Genomic DNA, 24,187 nt, shown 5'->3' on the forward strand with positions numbered 1-24,187 from the left:
AGATTAGAAAATAAAAATAAGAGTTTGCATACTTCACTTAAAGTATAATTTCTTAGAATTGCCAAGATGTTTGGCTGACTTTTGATTTTGTATCAATATTTAAGAGAAAGTATTAAATGAGATATCTTCTTGAGGCAAATTCAAAGACCGTGTCATGTACTAGGGCTTTTAACTTTTTTATATACTTATAATGCAGCAATTTTGTGACTAGTTTCCATAGCATGTTTCCATCAGCTAAAGAGAGAAAAATATTTAATTTCTAAGGGCAAATCTCCAGTTTTTCACTTTTTAAAAAAATTTTGTTTTATTGCTTAAAGTATTATAAAGAGTATTACATATGTCTCCTTAGGATTATTATATGTGATTACTTAGTACTCTTGGAACTATAGAGCTTATCTTAATCCTTTTATAACTCATCACTGTATAAAATCATGATGTTTTATATACAATGAGCTCTCAAAACACATCTATATCCCCAACCTAGACCTCCCCAGTATTTTATATCTAACTAGAGGCCCGGTGCACAAATTTGTGCACAGTTTGGGTCCCAAAGGGGGGGGCGGCTGGGACACGATTGGTCCTCAGGGTGGGCTGTGGGATGCCCTTGTTGGCCTGGGATCTGGATCCGTCCCGCTGACTGGTTGTTGGGAGCTACCTGGCAGCCGCTTTTATATTATTTCTTCCTTGTGGAGTGTCTAGGGAGGGGGAGCAGTCACGGTGCCCAAGGCCAACTTCCAGAAGGCCGGCAGCACTGTCAGGATTGTGCTGGCAGCACTGTTCCGTTGGTACTTGGCCTGTTCTCTGGAGATTGGACCTGTTAGGACTACTGAGGGAGTGAGTGGCTGCCACTGGGCTGGTGGGCCGCCAGGACAGGTCAGACAGCTGAGTGGTGCACCCGCTGTGGGAATGCACTGACCACCAGGGGGTAGCTTCTGCATTGAGCATCATAGTGACCAGTCATTCAGGTCATTCAGTCATTAGGTTGTTTGGTCGCTTAGGCTTTTAAATATATGTAGATTGTTTACTCACTGTTTTTACTAGATGTCTACTAGGCATTACCAAATTAACTTGTCTAAAACCAAACTCCTGATTTTTTCCCCTAAACTTTCTCTGCTTAAAATATTTCCCACCACCCTGGCTGGTATGGCTCATTTGATTGAGTGTTGTCTCATGCACCAAAAGGTTGCTGGTTCCATTCCCCATTAAGGCATATACTATATACCTAGGTTGCAGGCTTGATGCCGGGTAGAGGGCATGAAAGAGGCAGCCAGGGGATTGATACTTAGCTCTTGCATGCATGTTTCTCTCTACCTTTCCCTTCTTCTCTCTCTCTCTCTCTCTCTCTCAAAAAAAAAAAAAAAAAAAAAAGCAATAAAAAAAACTTCGCAACTCAGTTGATGGTAACTCCATCTTTCCAGTTGCTCAAGATGATAACTTTGGAATCATCCTTCACACCTGTGTCTCTCACATCAACAACCAATAGGTCAAAAATTATTTCAGCAATGCCTTCAAAATATATTCCAAACCTGCCCGGCCAGAATGGCTCAATGGTTGAGTGTCAGCCTATGAACCAGGAGGTCATGGCTTGATTCCCGGTCAGGGGCCATGCTTGGGTTGTGGGCTTGATCTCCAGTGTAGGGTGTGGAGGAGGCAGCCCATCAATGATTATCTCTCTCATCATTGATGTTTCCATTTCTGTCTCCTCCTCCCTTCCTCTCTGAAATCTATAAAAATATTTATATATCTAAAATCCAATCACCTTATATCACCTTCACTTGCACAACTCTGGTCCACTTGCGCAACTCTCTCATTTGAATTATTATAATAGTTTCTTAACTAGTCTCCTTGCTTCTGCCCTTACCCCGTTTAAGTTTATTTACTTTTTAAAAAAATTATTTTTAATCCTCACTGTAGAATATGTTTTTATTGATGTTAGAGAGTGAGGAAGGAAGAGGGAGAGAGAGAGAGAAACATTGATCAGCAGCCCTCATCTTTGAACCAACAGGGGATGGTACCCATCACCCTTTGGTGCCTGGGACAATGCTCCAACCAACTGAGCTACCTGGCCAGAGCCAGACAGTCATTTTTTTTTTTTTTTTTAACTCACTCTACCTCATCTAGACTATTCTTGCTCACGATGACAGGCCACACTAGCCTCCTTGCTATTATGTACTTGAACACTGTAAACTAACTCCTGGCTGAGATTCTTTGCATTTGTTCTTCTCTCCTCTTGGAAGGCGTTTCTCCAAGATATCACCAAACTCTCTTCCTCACCTCCTTCATAATTTTATTCAAATGCCATTTTCTTATGAAGCCTTCCCAGACCACCATATTTAAAATTGTAAATAATAGCACCCATCCTTGTACACTTACTCCAGATCCCCATTTTCTGGTTTATTTTCCATTACAGCTCTTATCATCATCTGAAGCATTATATTTTTACTTATTGTATGATTTACTAGAATTTGAGCTTTATAAAAGAAGAGTCTTTTGTCAATTTTGTACACTGGTATATACAAGTGTATAGAATAGGGTATTTATGACACGAAGAAGAGTGCCTGCAATATAATTGGCACTCAACAAGTACTTGTTGAATAAACTAATAGAGAACTGTATGGTTATCTTGTTCCAAAAAAAGTTTAGTGGTTGCAAAATACTACAAGTTACCCAAGTTCTTTAGGACCTACATTGGCAATTCTAATATTACCAGGAAGATCATTTAATATGACCTCAATATTTGTTCACTCATTGAATGATTTAACAAACATGTTGTTAGTCAATCCACTAATAGCTATTTATAGTGTACTCACTAAATGTATGTCTTTGTTTGGTACTGAGGATGCAAAGGTGGAGCGGATAAATCTGCTCTTGAAAAGCTCTAGTTGTTTGTCTGCTCCTCCTAGTAGAAGCAGACAAGCAAGTAGATAATTATAATACAGTGAGATAAGTGCTATGACTATATAAGAGATAATGAGGGCCTAGAGGAGGGGCACCAAATGACTTGGGGTGGGGAAGACTCAGGGAAGGCTTCTTGAGTGGATGGGTACCTGAGTTGATTCTTGAAGTAGTAGTAATAGTCAGATGAATGATTGCATGAATGAATGTTGATGAGACGGGATGAGATGGGGCCTAAAGCAACCCCAAGGACCCAGAGAACTGGAGGGAAGGATTTGGACATGGTTGCAACTAGAGATTATAGTTGCTGGGTTTGGGTAGTGGGGAGAGCGACGAATCGAATTTGAGGGGATTCCTGGCTGCTAAGCTTATTTTTTTCCTATGAAGTAGAAAGTGAGTTCATTTTCAGGGTGTGAGAGGATAACTATTTGAGAATATTACAATATAATAAACTTGGTGGATTACTTTGGGTGTGGTGTTTGAAAATCTTAGCTAATGACTTTCATAAAGTTCATACGTTTTTGATATCTAAGTCTGTTTGAAACATGGGTGTCATGCACATTGCATAAATCTCTTAACTGCTCTTGCCTAGTCCATAAGTGCAAGGGTTATCTTTTATTCTTAGGATATATGTAAAATTGTTAAGACAGAATTTTCCATTTTCCAGGTTCTTGCTATAATATTATTCGGATTCCTCCAGAAAAGGGGGATCTTGGGGATACAATCCATGGAGCCCAAGTGATATGTTCGATTGCTTCTGCACAGAGTTTTAAACCTTCTTATTGCCATAGTTTTGGTGAGTCCAAAGATGAAGCAAATTCCAATGGGGCCTGCTTTAGTGTCACAGTACCTGAGGCAAATACTATGTTAATACAGTTTATCAGAGTATAGTAACATTTTGGATCAAGGTTGCATTTTAATGCCACTTAAATTTATTCTGGTTAGTAATATACTTCTTTCCCTAACCAACTGACTGCTTGAAAAGATAGTTATTTTAGTACAAGCAATCACTAAAAAATTAATTGACAGCATCAAGAGTGAACCATAATGTAAACAATGATTATGAGGTGAGTTTGGGTGATTATGATGAGTCAATGTAGGTTCATTTATAATAATAAAAACATAATATGCTAATTAGACCAGTCATCCTTCTGGATGAAGCCAGGGCTTCGAGGGAAGCCCGAGTCCTGGGTGCCAGAGGGAAGCCAGTGCTGGCAGCCAGGGGATGGAAGGCCTACTCTTGCACGAATTTCGTGCATCGGGTCTCTAGTCAATTATAAGAAATGTACTACTCTGGTGGGGGATGTCGATAATGCAGAGGCTATGCATGTGTGGGGGATAAGAGGTATATGGGAAATCTCTGTACTTTTCCCTCAGTTTTATTCCAAACCTAAAACTGTTCTAAAAAGTTGAAGTCTTAATTTAAAAAAACATTTGACCATAAAAAATTAATTGACAGGATTCAAAATTTTAGATAACTTTAAAGACCACAAATAAAGGTCTTGACTATATTTTTTGGGGAAATTCATATTCTATATAGATTGCTTTAGCTTTTTCTCAGAAGATTTATCTTCTGTATTCTAAACCTTTATAGACAATCTGCTCCTGGGTCCTTACCCCTGGTATAAATAGCAAAAGGATTATGGAATAAAAGTTCAAATCATAAATCACACTTTCATATTATGCTCCTTTACTTGTTCTTAAACCACAACAATTTTTTAAAAAAGAGAAAAAGTAAAAAGGTGAATATAGTGCACTCAACCAAACTATTCTAAGCACTTCCTTTTTTAAAGTAGGAACAGGAAATCTGTGTAACAAAGCTGAGAAACAGGGAAGAATTACTTTTGGCCCGCCTTTGTCTGTGTCAGCAGTCATGTGTGCCAGCATTCAGACATGTTCCCTTAACTGTCATGTTGCATACAACTCTAGTTTACCAAATAACACTTTAATGTTTGCTGGAACCTTTTAGGAATGACGAAGAACTACATAATCTTCATTGAACAACCTCTAAAAATGAATCTGTGGAAAATAGTCACTTCTAAAATTCGGGGAAAGGCCTTCTCAGATGGAATAAGCTGGGAGCCCCAGTATAACACACGGTTTCATGTGGTGAATAAACACACTGGACAGGTGGAGTATTTTGAATATATTTATCATGAAAATGATTGGAAACAAAGGCACATTTCCACTTGCTTGATTTTTACTTCATTGGGCATTACTTGCATGACTCTTAATCAAGGATAGTACCTTCTTTCATAGGTAGGACTAGCTACTTATTAATTAACACAGTGGATTTAGCATATTAGAACATTGTAGGAAATGGCTTTATCCTTTAAATTATCTGATTTAATTAAAATGGCATCTAGAAACCCTCTTAGCATGGACTTTTCCATACCATATTTGCAAAAGAGGATATTGTTCATGCAAAGTTCCTCTGTAACTTTTGCAATGATACTTTAATTAGTTGCTTTTACAGCTTCTTGGTACACAAATATGATAGTCCTACTAAAGTCTAATATCTTTCTATTAATAGCACTATTATATCTGTTTATTTTTCCCCTCTCTAAAGAGATAGTATCCTAAATTTACTGTACTGTCATTTTATTATGAAAATTCCATGTCAATAATGAATGCATTTTTCAAAGAATTAACCACTTAAATTTATCGTGTTACTTAATAGCAGTGTTTTTTTTATTTCCATGTCTTTTAAAAAAATTCTTTATTGTTTAAAGTATTACATATAGTATTACATATGTCTCATTTTTTCCCCATTGACCTCTCCCTGGCCACTCTCACACCCCCACACATGTCCTCACCTAGCAGTGTTTTTTTAAAAAAAAGTTTTTATTGATTTTTAGAGAGAGAGGAAGGGAGAGGAAGAGAGAGAGAAACAACAATGTGAGAGCAGAACATCAATTGACTGCCTCCTGCCCGCTCCCTACCTGGGATTGAGCCTGCAACTTAGGCATGTGTCCTGACTGGGAATCAAACTGGCAACCTTTTGGTGCACGGGACGATGCCCAGACAACTGAGCCACACCAGCCAGGGCAGCAGTGTTTTCTATTTAACCATGTAGAGTTCAGGATCAAAACACTGGAGTTAGTTGTAATAGTCAATTGGTCTGTATTAAACAGCCCGAGTTTGTTGATTAATATGAGGTGAGATGGCTTAAGCAAGCAATGGTTAAATCAAAGCATATTTGCTTCTACATTGCAAATTTTACCTTTTGCACCTATATGTCCTGTCATATAACAGGGAGAAATATTAATTCGAGCTTGGTGCATCTGTTCTCTAAAGAAAAAAGAAAAGAAAAGGTCTCTTTCATTGTTTATATTTTCCCTGCAGCTTCTTCCAGGGATGTACTACAGTAAGCCTTTTGTTACTTTTCATCAAATCAATGCTTTTGAGGACCAGGACTGTGTTGTAATTGATTTGTGCTGTCAAGATAATGGAAGAAACCTAGAAGTTTACCAACTACAGAATCTTAGGAAAGCTGGGGAAGGGCTTGATCAGGTAAACATCTTTGATTTTCAGGTGTCATCAAAATAATTTTGAACTAACCAAGTCCTGGTTTTGGCTATGTAACCTTAGAAATAGCTATTTCTCTTATCTCTATGGCAAATATGGGACGAGAATGGTTTAAAGGACACAGCTTTGTCGCTTATTCATTTAATACTTGTAAATAATTTGAAGTACTTACTTAATACCTAATAGAAAGCATGTAAAAAAACCCCAAGAGATGTTTTGAAGCTGTGATTAGTTGCTGATTACACTTGACCACTAAATGTATTTAAATTTACTGGGAGGGACAGCAAAATGGACCATAACTTTAATTCTCTGATAAAGTGTATCAGTTCATCTACCCGAAGGATTTTTTTTTTTTTTTAATTAAATCTTTATTGTTCAGATTATTACATTTGTTCCTCTTTTTTTTCCCCCCATAACTCCCCTCCTCCCAGTTCCCGCCCCACCCTCCGCCCTCACTCCCCACCCACTGTCCTCATCCATAGGTGCACGATTTTTGTCCAGTCTCTTCCCGCATCTCCCACACCCCTTTCCCCCCCAGGAATAGTCAGTCCATTCCCTTTCTATGTCCCTGATTCTATTATAATCAACAGTTCATTCTGTTCATCAGATTATTTATTCACTTGATTCTTAGATTCACTTGTTGATAGATGCATATTTGTTGTTCATAATTTGTATCTTTACCTTTTTCTTCCTCTTCCCCTTCTTAAAGGATACCTTTCAGCATTTCATATAATCCTGGTTTGGTGGTGATGAACTCCTTTAGCTTTTCCTTATCTGTGAAGCTCTTTATCTGACCTTCAATTCTGAATGATAGCTTTGCTGGATAAAGTAATCTTGGTTGTAGGTTCTTGGTATTCATCACTTTGAATATTTCTTGCCACTCCCTTCTGGCCTGCAAAGTTTCTGTTGAGAAATCAGCTGACAGTCGTATGGGTATTCCCTTGTAGGTAACTGAGTTTCTTTCTCTTGCTGTTTTTAAGATTCTCTCTTTATCTTTTGCTCTTGGCATTTTAATTATGATGTGTGTTGGTGTGGTCCTCTTTGGATTCCTTTTGTTTCGGGTTCTCCGCGCTTCTTGGATCTGTAAGTCCATTTCTTTCACCAGGTGGGGGAAGTTTTCTGTCATTATTTCTTCAAATAGGTTTTCAATATCTTGCTCTCTCTCATCTTCTGGCACCCCTATAATTCTGATGTTGGTACGCTTGAAGCTGTCCCAGAGGCTCCTTACACTATCCTCGCATTTTTGGATTCTTTTTTCATTTTGCTTTTCCGGTTGGGTGTTTTTTGCTTCCTCGCATTTCAAATCATTGACTTGATTCTTGCGCTCCTCTGGTCTGCTGTCGGGAGTCTGTATAATATTCGTTATTTCAGTCCGTGTATGCTTAATTTCTAGTTGGTTCCCCAATATAAGATCGAGGGTCTTATTAGTTTTCTTGTAGATCTCATTAAGTTTATCGACGGCTTCTAAACAGTTCTTGAGAGACCTTAAAAGTGTGGTTCTGAACTCTATATCTTCCATTGACAATTTTGTCCTGTTTCTTTGTCTCCGCATTTTGTTATGCTTCCTTGGTGCACCCCCTAGTGGTCTTTGTTCACAGTCTTATAGTTAAATCTTGATTGTTGTAGCTAATTCCAGGGAGGGTTTGACCTCCAGGCCAAGTGGCTATGAGAATCAGCTGTGTCAGCAGTGAGAGAACTTCTGTCCTCTAGGGAGGTGCTAATCTAGCCTTTGCCTGAGGCTATCCGGCAAATGCCTGTGTGCAGGGCTTGGGCGGGGCGGGTCGCACAGGATCAACAGGGTGGGCCGGAGAGAGCAGTTATGGCGGCTCTCAGTCCTGTCCCCAGGGGCTCTGCCTCTCTGAGTCCCAGCACCCGCTGCAAAGCTCAGAGAGAAAGCTGCACTCGCTCTGACCGAAGCCAGATAGTCCCGCTTCTCCCGTTTGAGTCTGGGTCCCTAAAGACTCGCCCGGATCTGGAGCTCAGAGTCTGCGACTCCCTCCCGATTGAAAACGCCAACCGCGCCCTCCGCCGCCAGCCCGCTCGCGCACTCCGCACCTCAGAATTTGACTTCAGCACTGCGCCTCCTCTGAGTGTCCGTATGCGTTTCTCTTTCCTCCTAGTTGTAGGACTTCCACTCAGGCAGCGTTCCTGTGGTTCTGGGTGATGTCCCTTCCGTTTTTTGGTTTCACTTTTGAAGTAGTTGTTCAAAGCAGCAAACTCCAGTGTTAACCTATGCCGCCATCTTGGTACCCGAAGGATTTAACTTTTTTTTCTGATATTAAATCCAATGTAGGATTTTTCCTGGGGTATGTACTACAAACTATTTTTAGCTAGAGTTTTTTTTTTTTTAATTTTGTTTTATTGCTTAAAGTATTACAAAGAGTATTACATATGTCTCCTTTCCCCCACCCCCTTTGACATTCCCACGGCCTCCCCTACCCCCCAGTGTCTTATGTCCATTGGTTATGCTTATACGCATGCATACAAGCCCTTCGGTTGTTTTCTTACCCCTCCACCCCCCAACCCTCCCCAGCCTTCCCGCTGTAGTTTGACACTTGGTTCGATGCTGCTCTGCCTCTGTATCTATTTTTGTTCATTAGTTTATAATGGTCTTTATTATCCATAAATGAGTGAGATCATGTGGTATTTTTCTTTCATTGACTGGCTTATTTCACTTAGCATAATGCTCTCCAGTTCCATCCATGCCGTTGCAAATGGTAAGAATTCCTTCTTTTTTATAGCAGCATAGTATTCCATTGTGTAGATGTACCACAGTTTTCTAATCCATTCATCTACTGATGGGCACTTAGGCTGTTTCCAGATCTTCGCTATGGTAAATTGTGCTGCTATGAACATAGGGATGCATATATCCTTTCTGATTGGTGTTTCTGGTTTCTTGGGATATATTCCTAGAAGTGGGATCAATGGGTCAAATGGGAGTTCCATTTTTAGTTTTTTGAGGAAACTCCATACTGTCTTCCATAGTGGCTGCACCAGTCCGCATTCCCACCAGCAGCTCATGAGTGTTCCCTTTTCTCAGCATCCTCTCCAGCACTTATTGTTTGTTGATTTGTTGATGATAGCCAGTCTGACAGGTGTGAGATGGTACCTCATTGTTGTTTTGATTTGCATCTCTTAGATGATTAGTGACTTTGAGCATGTTTTCTTTTTTTTTATATATATATATATTTTATTGATTTTTTACAGAGAGGAAGGGAGAGAGATAGAGAGTTAGAAACATCGATGAGAGAGAAACATCGATCAGCCGCCTCCTGAACACCTCCTACTGGGGATGTGCCGGCAACCCAGGTACATGCCCTTGACCGGAATCGAACCTGAGACCTTTCAGTCCGCAGGCCGACGCTCTATCCACTGAGCCAAACCGGTTTCGGCGAGCATGTTTTCATGTGTCTCTTGGCTTTCTGAATGTCCTCTTTTGAAAGGTGTCTATTTAGGCCCTTTGCCCATTTTTTGATTGGATTATTTATCTTCCTTTTGTTAAGTTGTATGAGTTCCCTATAAATGTTGGAGATTAATAGCTAGAGTTTTATTTTGAAATCTTTTAAAAACATTGCTTTTAAAATTTACTTATACTTACTAATCTTATTTATGTTATGATAGCTGTTTGATAGGTCTTGAAAGCTGTAGTATAAGCCTGCTAACTCTTTTCTTTTTAAAAGGGTGCCTAAGTTTTCTTGGCCTTTTGCATTTCCATAAATTCAATATATCAATCTTTTACTTTATGAATAAAACATTGTGTAACCTATTTCAGACATCTTCCTATGCTAAAGTCATAAAAATATTCTTTTATATTACTTTCCAGAGGAAGTTTTAATTCTAAAAATTAAGTATCCATATAGGTATTATTGCTCTGGACTCTATATTCAGTTCCACTGGTGTCTTGTGCCAGTACGACATTGTTCTAATTACTATCCCTGTATTAAAAAATCTTGATGTTTAGTAGATCAAGTCCTCCTAATTTTTTTCTGTAGTGAGTGTTATGGTCATTCCTGGCCCTTTACAATTTTGTGTAAATTTTAGAGTCAACTTCACACACACACACACACACACACACAGACACACACACAGACACACACACACACACCACAAAAACAAAAAACTTGTCAGATTTTAATGTATTTGTTGGTTTTCTTTTTCTTGCCTATTTACTGGACTTCTAGTACAGTGTTGAATGTAAGTGGCATCTTTATCTACTTCCCAGTTTAACAGGAAAACATTTCAACATTTTACCATTAAGAATGCTGTTTGCTGTAGATTAAAAAACACCTAATAGCTCGGCTGGTTTGGCTCAGTGGCTGAGCATCGACCCATGAACCAGGAGGTCACTGCTTCGATTCCAGGTCAGGGCACATGCTTGGGTTTGGACTTGATCATCAGTCAGGGGCATGCAGGAGGCAGCCAATCAATGATGTTTCTCTATCACCAGTGTTTCTCTCTCTCTCTCTCTCTCTCTCTCTCTCTCTCTCTCTCTCTCTCTCTCTCTCTCTAGCTCTCTCTCTCTCTCTCAATAAAATCACATTAAAAACACCCCAACACTAACAGACTTTGCTTTCTAGAGAAGTTTTAGGTTTAAAGGAAAATAAAAAAGAAAATACAGCGAGTTTTCCGTATAATCCCTTCCTTTTATCTCCCCAGTTTCTCCTGTCATTAACATCTGCCTTGGTGTGGTTCGTTTGTTATAACTGATGAACTAATATTGATACTCTATTACTAAAGTCCATAGTTTACATTAGAGTCACTCTGTCTGCTGTGCATTCTATAGGTTTTGACAAATGCATATTGTCATGTATCCACCTTTATAGTATAATTTCAGCACCCTGAAATGACCGTATTCCGCCTATTCTTTTTTTTAAAATTTTAAATTCTTTATTGTTTAAAGTATTACATATAGTATTACAATGTCTCCTTTTCCCCCCATTGAGCTCTTCCCAGCCACCCCCACCCCCAGCACATGCCCTCACCCCGCTAGTGTCTGTGTCCATTGGTTATGCTTATATGCATGCATACAAGTCCTTTGGTTGATCTCTTATCCCCCCACCCCCCAGCACATGACCTCACCCCGCTAGTGTCTGTGTCCATTGGTTATGCTTATATGCATGCATACAAGTCCTTTGGTTGATCTCTTATCCCCCCACCCCCAAACCTATTCTTTTTTAAAAAATTATTATCGACAGTATTGCAGATATCCCCCATTTCCCCTCCTCCCTTTGCCCACCTCCACCCAGCCTTCCCTTTTTCCAGGTATTTAAAAATAATTTTTATTGTTATTCTACCTATTCTTACCTCCTCAGTTCCCTCAACCCTTGGCAACTACTAATCTTTTTACTGTCTCTATAGTTTTTCCTTTTCCAGAATGTCATATAGTTGGATTATACAGTATGTAGCCTTTTCAGACTGGCTTCTTTCACCTAACAGTATGCCTTTAAGGTTTCTCCATGTCTTTTAGTGGCTTCATAGCTAATTTCTTTTCATTGCTAAATAATATTCTAGTGTATGGATGTACCACACCTTGTCCATTTACCTGTGGAAAAAATATCTTGGTTGATTTCAATTTTTGGCACTTATGAATAAAATTGCTATAAACATTTATCTGCAGGTTTCAACTGTGTCTATTCTGCTCTTAAACCTAGCCACCAAGTTCTTCAACTCATTGCATTTTTCAGTTCTAGAATTTTGATTTTGTTTTCTTTGATAATTTCTAGTTCTGTGCAATAATTCTTGATATAAAAGATTTTCCTTAAACATATTTAGAATAAAGTCTGATAAACTCTATTATCTGGATTCCCTGTGATTTTGTTTCTATCATCTGTTGTTTACTCTTTTTTTTCTATCATGCTCTCTTGCTTTCTCATAGGTTGGTTAATTTTTATCATATACAGAATATTGTGTTTAAAAATTGTAGAAATATTTTGAGATCCAGGATTTTGTTATCTTCCTTTAGAGATTTTCATTTGTTTCTGGCAGATGGCTAGGGTACATTATCAATTCCAGATATTCTTATTGTTTTAATTTTATTTTTTGATTATAGTTTACATTCAACACTTTTTTGTATTAGTTTCAGGAGTACAACACAGTGGATAGACATTCATATAGGTTACAAAGTGACCCCTCTGATAATTCAAGTGCCCACCTGGCACCATAGTTATTACAATACTAGAGGCCCAGCGCACGAAATTCCTGCACTGGTACGGTCCCTCATAGCTGCCGGCTGCTGGGCAAGTACTCCCTCCCTTCCCTTGGCTGGCCCCACCCCCTGGTCGAACTTCCAGAGGAACTCCTGGTCGAGGGGACAATTTGCATACTATGCTTTTATTATATAGGATTGTTAACTATATTCCCTGTGCTTTACCTGACATCATATACCTATTTTGTGGCTACCAATTAGTACTTCTTAATCTTATCACCCTTTTTTACCCCATCCCTCAAAATGGCCTCCATTAGTTTGTTTTCTGTAACTATAAATCTGTTTCTGTTTTGTTTTTTAGATTCTACATATAAGTAATATCTTACAGTATTTGTCTCTGTCTGGCTTATTTCACTTAGCATAATACCTAGGTCCATCCATGCTATCACAAATGGTAAGATTTCATTATTTATTTATTTATAAGATTTCATTATTTTTTATGTCTGAGTAATATTTCATTATATATATATATATATATGCCATAACTTAAAAAATATTTTTATTGATTTTTAGAGAGAGAGAGGGGAAGGGAGAGAAAGAGAGAGAAAAACATTGATCGGCTGCCTCCTGCATGCCCCCTACTGGGTCATAAGGAAGTTCCATTTTCAATTTTTTGAGGAGCCGTCACACTTTTTTCCATAGTGGTTGTATCAAACTGCATTCCTATCAACAGTGCACTAGGGTTCTCTTTTCTCCACATCTTCACCAACACTTGTTGTGTGTTGATTTATGGATGATCACCATTCTGACAGGTGTGAGGTGATATCTCGTTATCATTTTAATTTGCATTTCTCTGATGATTAGTGATGTTGAGAGCAACTTTCATATGTTTATTGGCCATCTGTGTGTCCTTTTGGAAGTGTCTATTCAGGTCTTCTGCCCATTTTTTAATTGGGTTGTGTGTTTTTCTGGTTTGAGTTGTCTGAATTCTTTATATATTTTGGATACACTATTAACCCCTTATCAAATGTTTTGTTAGTGAATACCTTCTCCCATTTAGTAGGTTTTCTTTGTTTTGTTGTTAATTCTAGATATTCTTTTTTTAAAAACAGCTTCATTCGAGAATAGGAAGGGGAGAGAGAGAGAGAGAGAGAGAGAGAGAGAGAGAGAGAGAGAGAGACATCTAATGGTTGCCTCCAGTATGCATCTCAATAGGAGTTCAAACCTGAAACCTAGGTATTTGCCCTGACCAGGAATTGAACCCAGAACTTTTTGGTGAAAGGGAAGATGTGCCAACCAACCGAACCACCTGGATAGGGCCCAGACATTCTTCTTCTTTTTTTTAAATCCTCACCTGAGGATATTTTTCCATTGATTTCTAGAGAGTGGAAAGGAGGGAGGGAGAAAGGGTGGGAAGAGAGAGAGAGAGAAACATCAATGTGAGAAAGACAGATCAATTGGTTGCCTCCCGCATGCGCCTCTACTGGGGCTGGGGAACTTGCAACTGAGGTATGTTCCCTTGACGGGAATTGAACCCAGACTCTTCGGTTCACAGGCTGATGCTCTAATCACTGAGCAAACCGACCAGGGCAGGCCCAGATAGTCTTCTTTTTAAAAAATCTTTATTGATGAAAGTATTACGGATGTCCCCCTTACCCCCCCCATTTTCCCCTTCCATCCGGTGCCTGCCCCACCCCAGGCCTTTACCACCCTATTGTCTGTGTCCATAGGTAAGATCTTTGGTTAATCTCTTCCTGTATGCCTGCTCCCCTTCCCTCTGGGATTTGTCAGTCTGTCCCATGCTTCCATGCCTCTAATTCTGTTTTATTCACCAATTTATTTGTTCATTAAGTTTCTTGTTTGTTTATTCTGATTTTTAGATTCTATTGTTGATGGATATGTATTTGTTGCCATTTTATTTTTTATATTTCCCCCCTTTCCTCCTCCTCCTCCTCCTCCTCTTCCTTTTTCTTCAATAATATGCTTCAGCATTTCATGTAATACTGGTTTGGTGGGATGAACTCCTTTAGCCTTTTTGTTTTGTTTGTGAAGCTCTTTATCTGACCCTCCATTCTAAATGAGAGCTTGCTGACTAGTATAATCTTTGTTGTAGGTCCTTGATATTCATCACTTTGAGTATTTCTTCCCATTTCCTTCTGGCCTGCCAAGTTTCTGTTGAGAAATCAGCTGACAGTGATATGGGCGTTTCCTTGTATGCAACTGATTTTCTCCTGCTGCTTTTAAGATTCTCTCTGTCTTTAACCCTTGGAAATTTATTTATTTATCTGTTCGTTTATTTATTTATTTATTTATTTATTTATTATTTATATCTTTATTGATTTCAGATAGGAAGGGAGAGGGAGAGAGAGATAGAAACATCAATGATGAGAGAGAATCATTGATTGGCTGCTTCCCACATTACCCCTACTGGGGATTGAGCCACAACCTAGGCATATGCCCTTGACCAGAATCTACCTGGGACCCATCAGTTTGCAGACTGACACTCTATCCACTGAGCCAAACTGGCTAGGGCTAACTTTGGCATTTTAATTATGATGTGTCTTACTGTGGGCCTCTTTGGGTTCCTCTTGTTTGGGACTCTCTGGGCTTCCTGGACTTGTAAGTCTATTTCTTTTACTAGGTAGGGGAAGTTTTCTGTCATTATTTCTTCAAATAGGTTTTCAATAACTTGCTCTCTTTCTTCCCCTTCTGGCAACCTATAATGTGAATGTTGGTATGATTGAAGTTGTCCCAGGGGCCCCTTACGCTTTCTTCATATTTAAAAAAAGAATCCATTTTTTAAAAAATTCTTTATTGTTCAAAGTACAATACATATGTCTCCTTCACCCTCCCCCCCCCCATTCACCTCTCCCAGCCTGCTCCCACCCCTCAGTACAGGCCCCTGCCCCCACTGTCTGTGTCCATTGGTTACGCTTATATGCATGCATACAAGTCCTTTGGTTGATCTCTCACCCCTTTTGCACCCACCCCCCCCAATCCCCTGCTTTCCCTCTGTAGTTTGATAGTCTGTTCGATGCTTCTATGTCTCTGGATCTATTTTTGTTCATCAATTTATGTTGTTCATTATATTCCACAAATGAGTGAGATCATGTGATACTTATCTTTCTCCAACTGGCTTATTTCGCTTTAGCATAATGCCCTCCAGATCCATCCATGCTGTTGTAAATGGTAAGGGTTCTTTCTTTTTTACAGCAGTGTAGTCTTCCATTCTGTAGATGTACCACCGTTTTTTAATCCATTCATCTACTGATGGGCACTTAGGCTGTTTACAATAATTAAGATTTATTAGAACAAAGTAGGTGGGATCTCAATACCAGATATCAAGATGTATTACAAAGCCACTGTTCTCAAAACTGCCTGGTATTGGCACAAGAACAGGCATATAGATCAATGGAATAGAATAGAGAGCACAGAAATTGGCCCGAACCAATATGCTCAATTAATATTTGACAAAGGAGGCAAGAACATACAATGGAGCCAAGATAGTCTCTTCAATAAACGGTGTTGGGAAAATTGGACAGATATATGCAAGAAAATGAAACTAGACCACCAACTTACACCATACACAAAAATAAACTCAAAATGGATAAAGGACTTAAATGTACGACAGGAAACCATAAAAATTCTAGAAGAATCCAAAGGCAACAAAATCTCAGACATATGCCGAAGCAATTTCTTCACTGATACAGCTCCTAGGGCACTTGAAACTAAAGAGAAAATGAAAAAATGGGACTACATCAAAATAAAAAGCTTCTGCACAGCAAAAGAAACCATCAACAAAAAGACGAGAAAACCCACTGCGTGGGAAAACATATTTGCCAATGTCATATCTGATAAGGGTCTAATCTCCAAAATTTATAGGGAACTCATACAACTTAACAAAAGGAAGATAAACAGTCCAATCAAAAAATGGGCAAAGGACCTAAATAGACACCTTTCAAAAGAGGACATTCAGAAAGCCAAGAGACATATGAAAACATGCTCAAAGTCACTAATCATCTGAGAGATGCAAATCAAAACAACAATGAGGTACCATCTCACACCTGTCAGACTGGCTATCATCAACAAATCAACAAACAATAAGTGCTGGAGAGGATGTGGAGAAAAAGGAACACTTGTGCACTGCTGGTGGGAATGCAGACTGGTGCAGCCACTATGGAAGACAGTATGGAGTTTCCTCAAAAAACTAAAAATGGAACTCCCATTTGACCCAGTGATCCCACTTCTAGGAATATATCCCAAGAAACCAGAAACACCAATCAGAAAGGATATATGCACCCCTATGTTCATAGCAGCACAATTCACCATAGCTAAGATCTGGAAACAGCCTAAGTGCCCATCAGTAGATGAATGGATTAGAAAACTGTGGTACATCTACACAATGGAATACTATGCTGCTGTAAAAAAGAAGGAACTCTTACCATTTGCAACGGCATGGATGGAACTGGAGAGCATTATGCTAAGTGAAATAAGCCAGTCAATGAAGGAAAAATGCCACATGATCTCACTCATTCAGGGATAATAAAGACCATTATAAACTTATGAACAATAATTGAGACAGAGGCAGAGCTGCCTCAAACTGATTGTCAAACTGCAGCGGGAAGGCTGGTGATGGTTGGGGGGCAGGAGGGAGGGGGGTAAGAGATCAACCGAAGGACTTGTATGCATGCATATAAGTATAACCAATGGACATAAGACACTGGGGGGTAGGGGAGGCCAGTGGATTGTCAAGGGCGGGGGGAAAAAAAGGACACATATGTAATACCCTTTGTAATACTTTAAGCAATAAAAAAAAAAAAAAAAAAAAAAAAAAAAAAGATTTATTGTAAATTGTGCTGCTATGAACATAGAAGTGCACATATTCTTCCTGATTGGTGTTTCTGATTTCTTGGGATATATTCCTAGGAGTGGGATTACTGGGTCAAATTGAAGTTCAATTTTAATTTTTTGAGTAAACTCTATACTGTTTTCCACAGTGGCTGCACCAGTCTTTATTCCCACCAGCAGTCCACGAGGGTTCCTTTTTCTCCACATCCTCGCTAGCACTTTTGTTTGTTAATTTGTGATGATAGCCATTCTGACAGGTGTGAGATGATACCTCATTGTTGTTTTGATTTGCATTTCTCGGATAGTGACTTTAAGAATTTTTTCATGTGCCTCTTGGCCTCCTGTATGTCCACTTTTGAAAAGTGTCTATTTAGATCCTTTGTCCATTTTAAAATAGATTTTTATTGATTTCAAAGAGGAAGGGGGAGGGAGAGAGAGATGGGAACATCAATGATGAGAGAGAAGCATTGGTTGGCTGCCTCCTGTTCACTGCACACGGGGGATCGAGCCCATAACCTAGGCCTGTGCCCTGACCAGGAATTTAACCTCCTGGTTCCTAGGTTGATGCTCAACCACTGAGCCACGCAGGCCGGGCTCTTTTGTCCATTTTTTGATTGGATTGTTTATCTTTCTTTTGTTAAGTTGTATGATTCCCTATAAATTTTGGAGATTAAACCCTTATCGGATGTAACATTGGCAAATATGTTCTCCCATGTAGTGGGCTCTCTTGTTTAGTTGATGGTTTCTTTTGCTGTGCATAAGCTTTTTATTTTGTTGTAGTCCCATTTGTTTATTTTCTCCATAATTTCTATTATCCTAGGACCGTGGTTGGCAAACTGTGGCTCGCGAGCCACATGTGGCTCTTTGGCCCCTTGAGTGTGTCTCTTCCTAAGCCTTAGGAGTACCCTAATTAAGTTAATAACAATGTACCTACCTATATAGTTTAAGTTTAAAAAATTTGGCTCTCAAAAGAAATTTCAATCATTGTACTGTTGATATTTGGCTCTGCTGACTAATGAGTTTGCCGACCACTGTCTAGGAGAGTGATGGCGAACCTATGACACGCAAACTGATTTTTTTGGTTGATTTTTCTTTGTTAAATGACATTTAAATATATAAAACAAATATCAAAAATATAAGTCTTTGTTTTACTATGATTGAAAATATCAAAAAATTTCTATATGTGACACGGCACCAGAGTTAAGTTAGGGTTTTTCAAAATGCTGACACACCGAGCTCAAAAGGTTCACCATCACTGGTCTAGGAGATGTATCAGTAAATTGGATTCTTTTTTCTTTTTGCTCTTCTGATTGGGTGCTTTTTGCTTCCTCATATTCCAAATCATTGATTTGATCCTCAGAGTTCTTTAGTCTACAGTTGAATCCCTGTAAATTGTTCTTTATTTCAGTTAGTGTATGCTTAATTTCTCACTGGTCCTTTTTCATGTCTTTAACATTTTCACTAAGAACCTTGGAAGTCTCATCAAGATCTCATCAAGATCCTTGATGAGACTTTCAACTATGGGTTTGAACTCTGTATCCAGTAGTTTGCTTTCTTCTATTTCTTTCATTTGTGACATGTTTTTTGTCTCCCCATTTTGGCTGCTTCCCTGTGTTTGTTTCTATATACTAGGTAGAATTGCTGTGTCTCCTGGAATTGGTAGAGTGGCCTTGTGTAGTCAATGTCCTGTAGGGGCCAGTGGCTCAGCCTTGCCAGTCACCTGAGCTGGGCACTCTAGGTGCGTCCCTGTGTGGGCTGTGTGTACAGTCTTGTAGTTGAGCATTGATTGCTGTTGGTGTCTCTGGGAGGAGTTGACCTCCAGACCAATTATGTGAGGGCCAGCTGCAACTACAGAGGGAGAGCTGCTATGCAGGAGGTGAGGCCCAGCTGTGAAGCAATGCAGGCTGGTGCTAGTGGGGATCTTGGGCCTTTTATTGATAGTTTGGTGCATGCTGACACAAGCTGCAGCTTGTTTGAGAGATTTAGCAAAGTCTGAAGCCTGAGCCAAGACAGGCCAGTCATATGGAAAAGCCACTGCAAACAGCTTGGGTGGGGCTGCAAATTGGATGGAACAGGTCTCAGGGAATCCCCAGGATGGAATAAACAGTGTGGGCCAGGCTGATGGAAACTCAGATATGGCTGCCAGTCAGCCCTGTGACAGGGGACGTCTCAGCACAGGAACAATGACCCTTACTAGCACCCCTGTCTAGGAGAAAGCTGCCACCAAGTTCCTGCCCTGATGCAAGACAGCTCACTTTCTCCCTGTATGTGACTGGGTCCCTCAGAGTCACCTGGTGCTGGAGCTCAGTGGAAGTGAGTCTGAGTACGTTCATGTGTTGGTCCTTTAAAAGGAACATCTGGGTCTCCAGCAGCCTCTGTGTCTCTCAGCCACAATTCCCACTGGTTTTTACAGCCTGTAGTTAATGAGGACTTCTCTTCCCAGGTCTGGAACCCTGGTCTGGGGGTCTGGAGTGGGGCTGGGACCTCTTGTTCCTCATGGGCAGCCTCCATAGAGATGATCTCCCTCCCAATTAAAAAATGATACATGTGGGTGTTGGACCAGCCTGTTCGGCACCTCCGCCCCTCCTACTCGTCTCAGTGTGCTTTCTTCTTTACTTCTCCAGTTGTAAGACTTCCATTCAGCCAGCTTTCAGGCAGTTCTGAATGATGGTGGTTCTGTATTTCAGTTGTAATTTTGATGTGGTTGTGGGAGGTGGCAAGTACAGGCATTTACCTACGCTGCCATCTTGGTTCTCTCTGGGTCTAGATCAGCCGTGGGCAAACTATGGCCCGCGGGCCGGATCCGGCCTGTTCGGCTGTTCTATCCAGCCTGCGGAGCCGAAAGAGTGGAGGGTTCTCTTGCTCACCCCTCTGTTCCTTCACCAGCAGCAGTGTTAACATGGCAACCTCGGGAAACACGACCGCAGCTCCTTCTTCTGAGTCCAGTTTAAGAACCCATTGTGGCCCTTGAGTCAAAAAGTTTGCCCACCCCTGGTCTAGATAGTCTTAATCTTAATTTGAAGCATGATATAATCCCTGCAAGAGCCAGTGCATGGTAACTGGTGAAATCGGAATAAAGTTAGTAGATTATGTCAAAGTAAATTTCCCAGTTGTGATATTGTTCTGTAGTTATGTAAGACATTGTAATTGGTGAAAATGGATGAAGGATGCATTGTTTCTTTTTTCATGTGATAAAATATACATAACATAATATTTACTATTTTAACTATTTTAGGTGTACAATTCAGTGGTATGAAGTACTTTAACAATGTTGTGCAACCATCACCACTATCCATTTCCAGAACTGTTTCATCATTGCAAACAGAAATTCTGTACCCCTTAAATAACAGCTCTCTGTTCCCCCCTCTCCCCTTCTACTTTTTGTTTCTACAAATCTGCCTGTTTTAGTTACCTCATATAAGTGGAATCATACACGAATTATTCTTTTGTGTCTGGCTTATTTCATTTAGCATAACCTTTTCAAGGTCATCCATGTTGTAACATGTATCAGAATCTCATTCCTTTTAAAGGTTGAATAATATATATACACATACCACATTTTATTTAATCTGTTGGTGGACATTTGAGTTGTTTTTACTTTCTGGCTACTGTGAATAATACTGTTAAGAACATTGGAAAATAGTCCAGCTGGTGTGGTTCAGTGGTTGAACATCGACCTATGAACCAGAAGGTCATGGATCGATTCCAGGTCAGGGCACATGTCTGTGTTGTGGGCTTGATCCCCAGTAGGGGGCAGGTGATCAATGATTCTCTTTCATCACTGATGTTTCTCTTTCTCCCTCTCCCTTCCTCTCTGAAATCAATAAAAATATATTTTTAAAAAGGAACATTGGCATACAAGTATCTATTTTAGCCCCTGTTTTCAATTCCCTTTGGTATTTACCTAGAATTGCTGGGTCATATGATAATTCTATGTTTAACTTTTTGAGGAACTGCCAAATGGTTTTCCATAGCAGCTGCACAATTTTACATTCCCACCAGCAACGTACAAGTGTTTCAATTTCTCCACGTTCTCACCAACACTGTTAATTTTTTTTTTACATTTTTATAATAGCCATCCTAATGAGTATGAAGTGTTATCTTATTGTGGCTTTGATACACATTTTCCTAATGACCAATTCTGTTGAGCATCTTTTCATGTATTTATTGTCCATTTGTTTATCTTTGGTGAAAGATATTTCTTTCAGTCCTTTGCCCATTTTAAAACCAATTGTTTTTCTGTATTCTTACAACTGCATGTGAATCTGCAATTATCTCAAAATAAAAAGTATGATAAAGAAATTGCTTCATTTTTCTCAGCCTTTAGCTGTCTTTTCCTAAAAGCATCTTATGCCCTTTGGGGAAAAAGTACCCCCAATATCTAGTTTATCTCCTCCCAAATCTCCACCCCATTTTTCTTCACTGCTTTTTAGCTCAAGAGTGCCTTTAAGCAGCTGTTTTAAACATTTTTTGTCCAGCTTTTCTGTCTCTCCACATGACCTTATCTACCATTATTGGGAGTCTCTTTTTGTTCAGTTATGGTTTTGTAAAAGAAAAAAATATTTAAATAAATTTAAAAGTAATAAAAAAACCCCAAACTCTTCATGTAGTTTAAACATAACACTAAGTCTTTACTCAGTAAAAACATTTCTGCATGAGATGGAGATAATATGGACTAGGTATATGGGAGAAATGGCAGTTCGTTCTCCATCTTACAATATTTTATGGGAGAAAAATTACTTAAAGCATTCTTATTACCAGAAAAAATACACTTTTTTATTAGAGTCTCTTACTTACACATCACCTTTGCAGAGAGGCTATGTTGGGGGTCCCGCTTGATAATTCACTAGGAGGATTCACAGGCCCCCCAAAAATCAGCAAAAGAAAGAGGTGCCGGGGTGAAGTCTGGAGGAAACTGAATCCTTGGAGGCACGCATCTGGTTGTCCAGGGTTTTTTATTGGGGATCTTCACATAGACATATAGCCCCTCCATGGGCAATCTCAGTTACTGAAGCTCCAGACCCCACAGAGAAAGCAGGGGCTCATTATAAATCACATTTCAGCATAAACTATCTGGATAAATAAGTACAGTGTGACCCAAGGCCTCAGGTATGCAACATACTTTTATCAGACAGGTCAGTCCAAGGAAGAGCTTGGCTCCCAGGTGCCAGACAAGGGCCAGGCAGGAAAACGGGCCTTTCTTGAGAGTGTGCAGAGTCTGAGCAACCTATGCCTGCTAAATTAACCCTTTTCCGCCCAGAAGTCTATCCTGACCAAACCTGAAGAAGGAAGCAGCCCTTGTTACTCGCTAGTTCTCCACCCTGCAATATGTTTCTTAATGGCATTTATCACTGTCAGAACCTGGGCTATATAATCGTTTGTTTATTTGACACTAATTAAACAACATATATTATTTACTATCATTCTTTCTCCACTAGACAATAAGTTCCATGAGGCCAGAGGCTTTGTTTTGTTCACTGCGGCATTCCCAGTGTCTAAAACGGTACCTGTAGTAGGTACTCAACAGGTATTTGTTGTATAAATAAATGAGTAAAAATGATCATGTGTGCAATTACTTAGGAATGACAATAATGTTGCCTGGATCTAAATTTTGGGATGTGCTGTCATTGTATGAATGACAAGTTCCTCATCCATTTACTTCTCTCTCCTGAACAGGTCTACAATTCAGTAGCCACATCTTTCCCTCGAAGGTTTGTTTTGCCCTTACATGTCAGTTTGAACGCCCCTGGGGGAGAGAACCTCAGCCCGTTGTCCTACTCCTCGGCCAGTGCTGTGAAACAGGCTGATGGCAAGGTAGGCTCTGAGCAGATATTAGACGAATACATTGGATGCTAGTGTTGTTTTTACTCACTGGCCATTTCCCACAGTGTTTGATGGACAGTAGGTTTCATAACATTCAGCTGAGCAGGCTCAGGTCCAGGTACATCGCTTGCACAAGAACCGCAGAATTCGGTTTGGGAGTGACCACTGTGTTTACTGCTCTCTTCTGTGTTTTGAAACAGATATACGCAACTTTCGAATGGTTGTAAAATGTTTAAATATTTGAGGTTGGTATTGACCACCCCTGCCTTTTAGATAATTTGTGCTTATCACAGGCATCTTATTGGGTAGCTATCAATATCTTAGCTTTAGTAGAATAAAAAGCCCACTTGTACCTCCTATCAGCTTAGTCACAAAACCAGATAATCTTTTTATGCATTTTTACCCATGATGGAAAGGAGAACAATATAAAAAATTACATAGGACCTCCATTTTCAAGCCCTGTCAGAAACTCGTACAGAGTGTTATCTGCACCCCCCCTAGCCCACCCCTCCAGACCTACACGGAAGAAAATAAGTGAGGATTAAGCAATCACTTACAAATCTTTTGGAACCTTTTCAGATTTGGTGCTCTTATGAAAATCTACACCCTGAGAACTTAGAACAGGAAGGAGGTGTTGAATTTCCCCAGATCAACTATGGCCAATTCTGTGGCAAAAAATATCGTTTCTTCTATGGCTGTGGCTTTCGGCATTTGGTAGGGGATTCTCTGATCAAGGTTGATGTGGTGAACAAGACACTAAAGGTAATGAAAATCTCTTTTGTTTTCTAAACCCTGAAAGGACCTGCTCTGCCCTTGGAATGAGTTTCTGTTTAGATGAAGGTAGCTTTTGAGCTTCTCTAATATTTAAGCGGCTCAGCTACTTCCTTTTATTAAGTTTGAGAACCATGGAGTCACCTAGGTAGGGGTATGTTCCCTCCAGGGAATCTA

At 39.7% G+C, this 24,187-nt stretch overlaps 1 protein-coding gene across 2 annotated transcripts in view; it reads left to right on the forward strand.

Moving 5' to 3' along the window:
• The window catches only part of BCO2 (beta-carotene oxygenase 2), a 52,516-nt gene that overhangs the window by 25,612 nt on the left and 2,717 nt on the right, over positions 1 to 24,187 (forward strand). For both annotated transcript variants that reach the window (XM_036324380.1, XM_036324382.1), the window contains exons 5-9: positions 3,563 to 3,691; positions 4,865 to 5,025; positions 6,241 to 6,408; positions 23,093 to 23,230; positions 23,819 to 24,001. In XM_036324380.1, coding sequence (XP_036180273.1) covers positions 3,563 to 3,691; positions 4,865 to 5,025; positions 6,241 to 6,408; positions 23,093 to 23,230; positions 23,819 to 24,001 — 779 coding nt within the window. The remainder of the gene's footprint in view (positions 1 to 3,562; positions 3,692 to 4,864; positions 5,026 to 6,240; positions 6,409 to 23,092; positions 23,231 to 23,818; positions 24,002 to 24,187) is intronic.

Source organism: Myotis myotis, unplaced genomic scaffold (genome assembly GCF_014108235.1).
Source record: "Myotis myotis isolate mMyoMyo1 unplaced genomic scaffold, mMyoMyo1.p scaffold_m19_p_10, whole genome shotgun sequence".
Taxonomy (NCBI): domain Eukaryota; kingdom Metazoa; phylum Chordata; class Mammalia; order Chiroptera; family Vespertilionidae; genus Myotis; species Myotis myotis.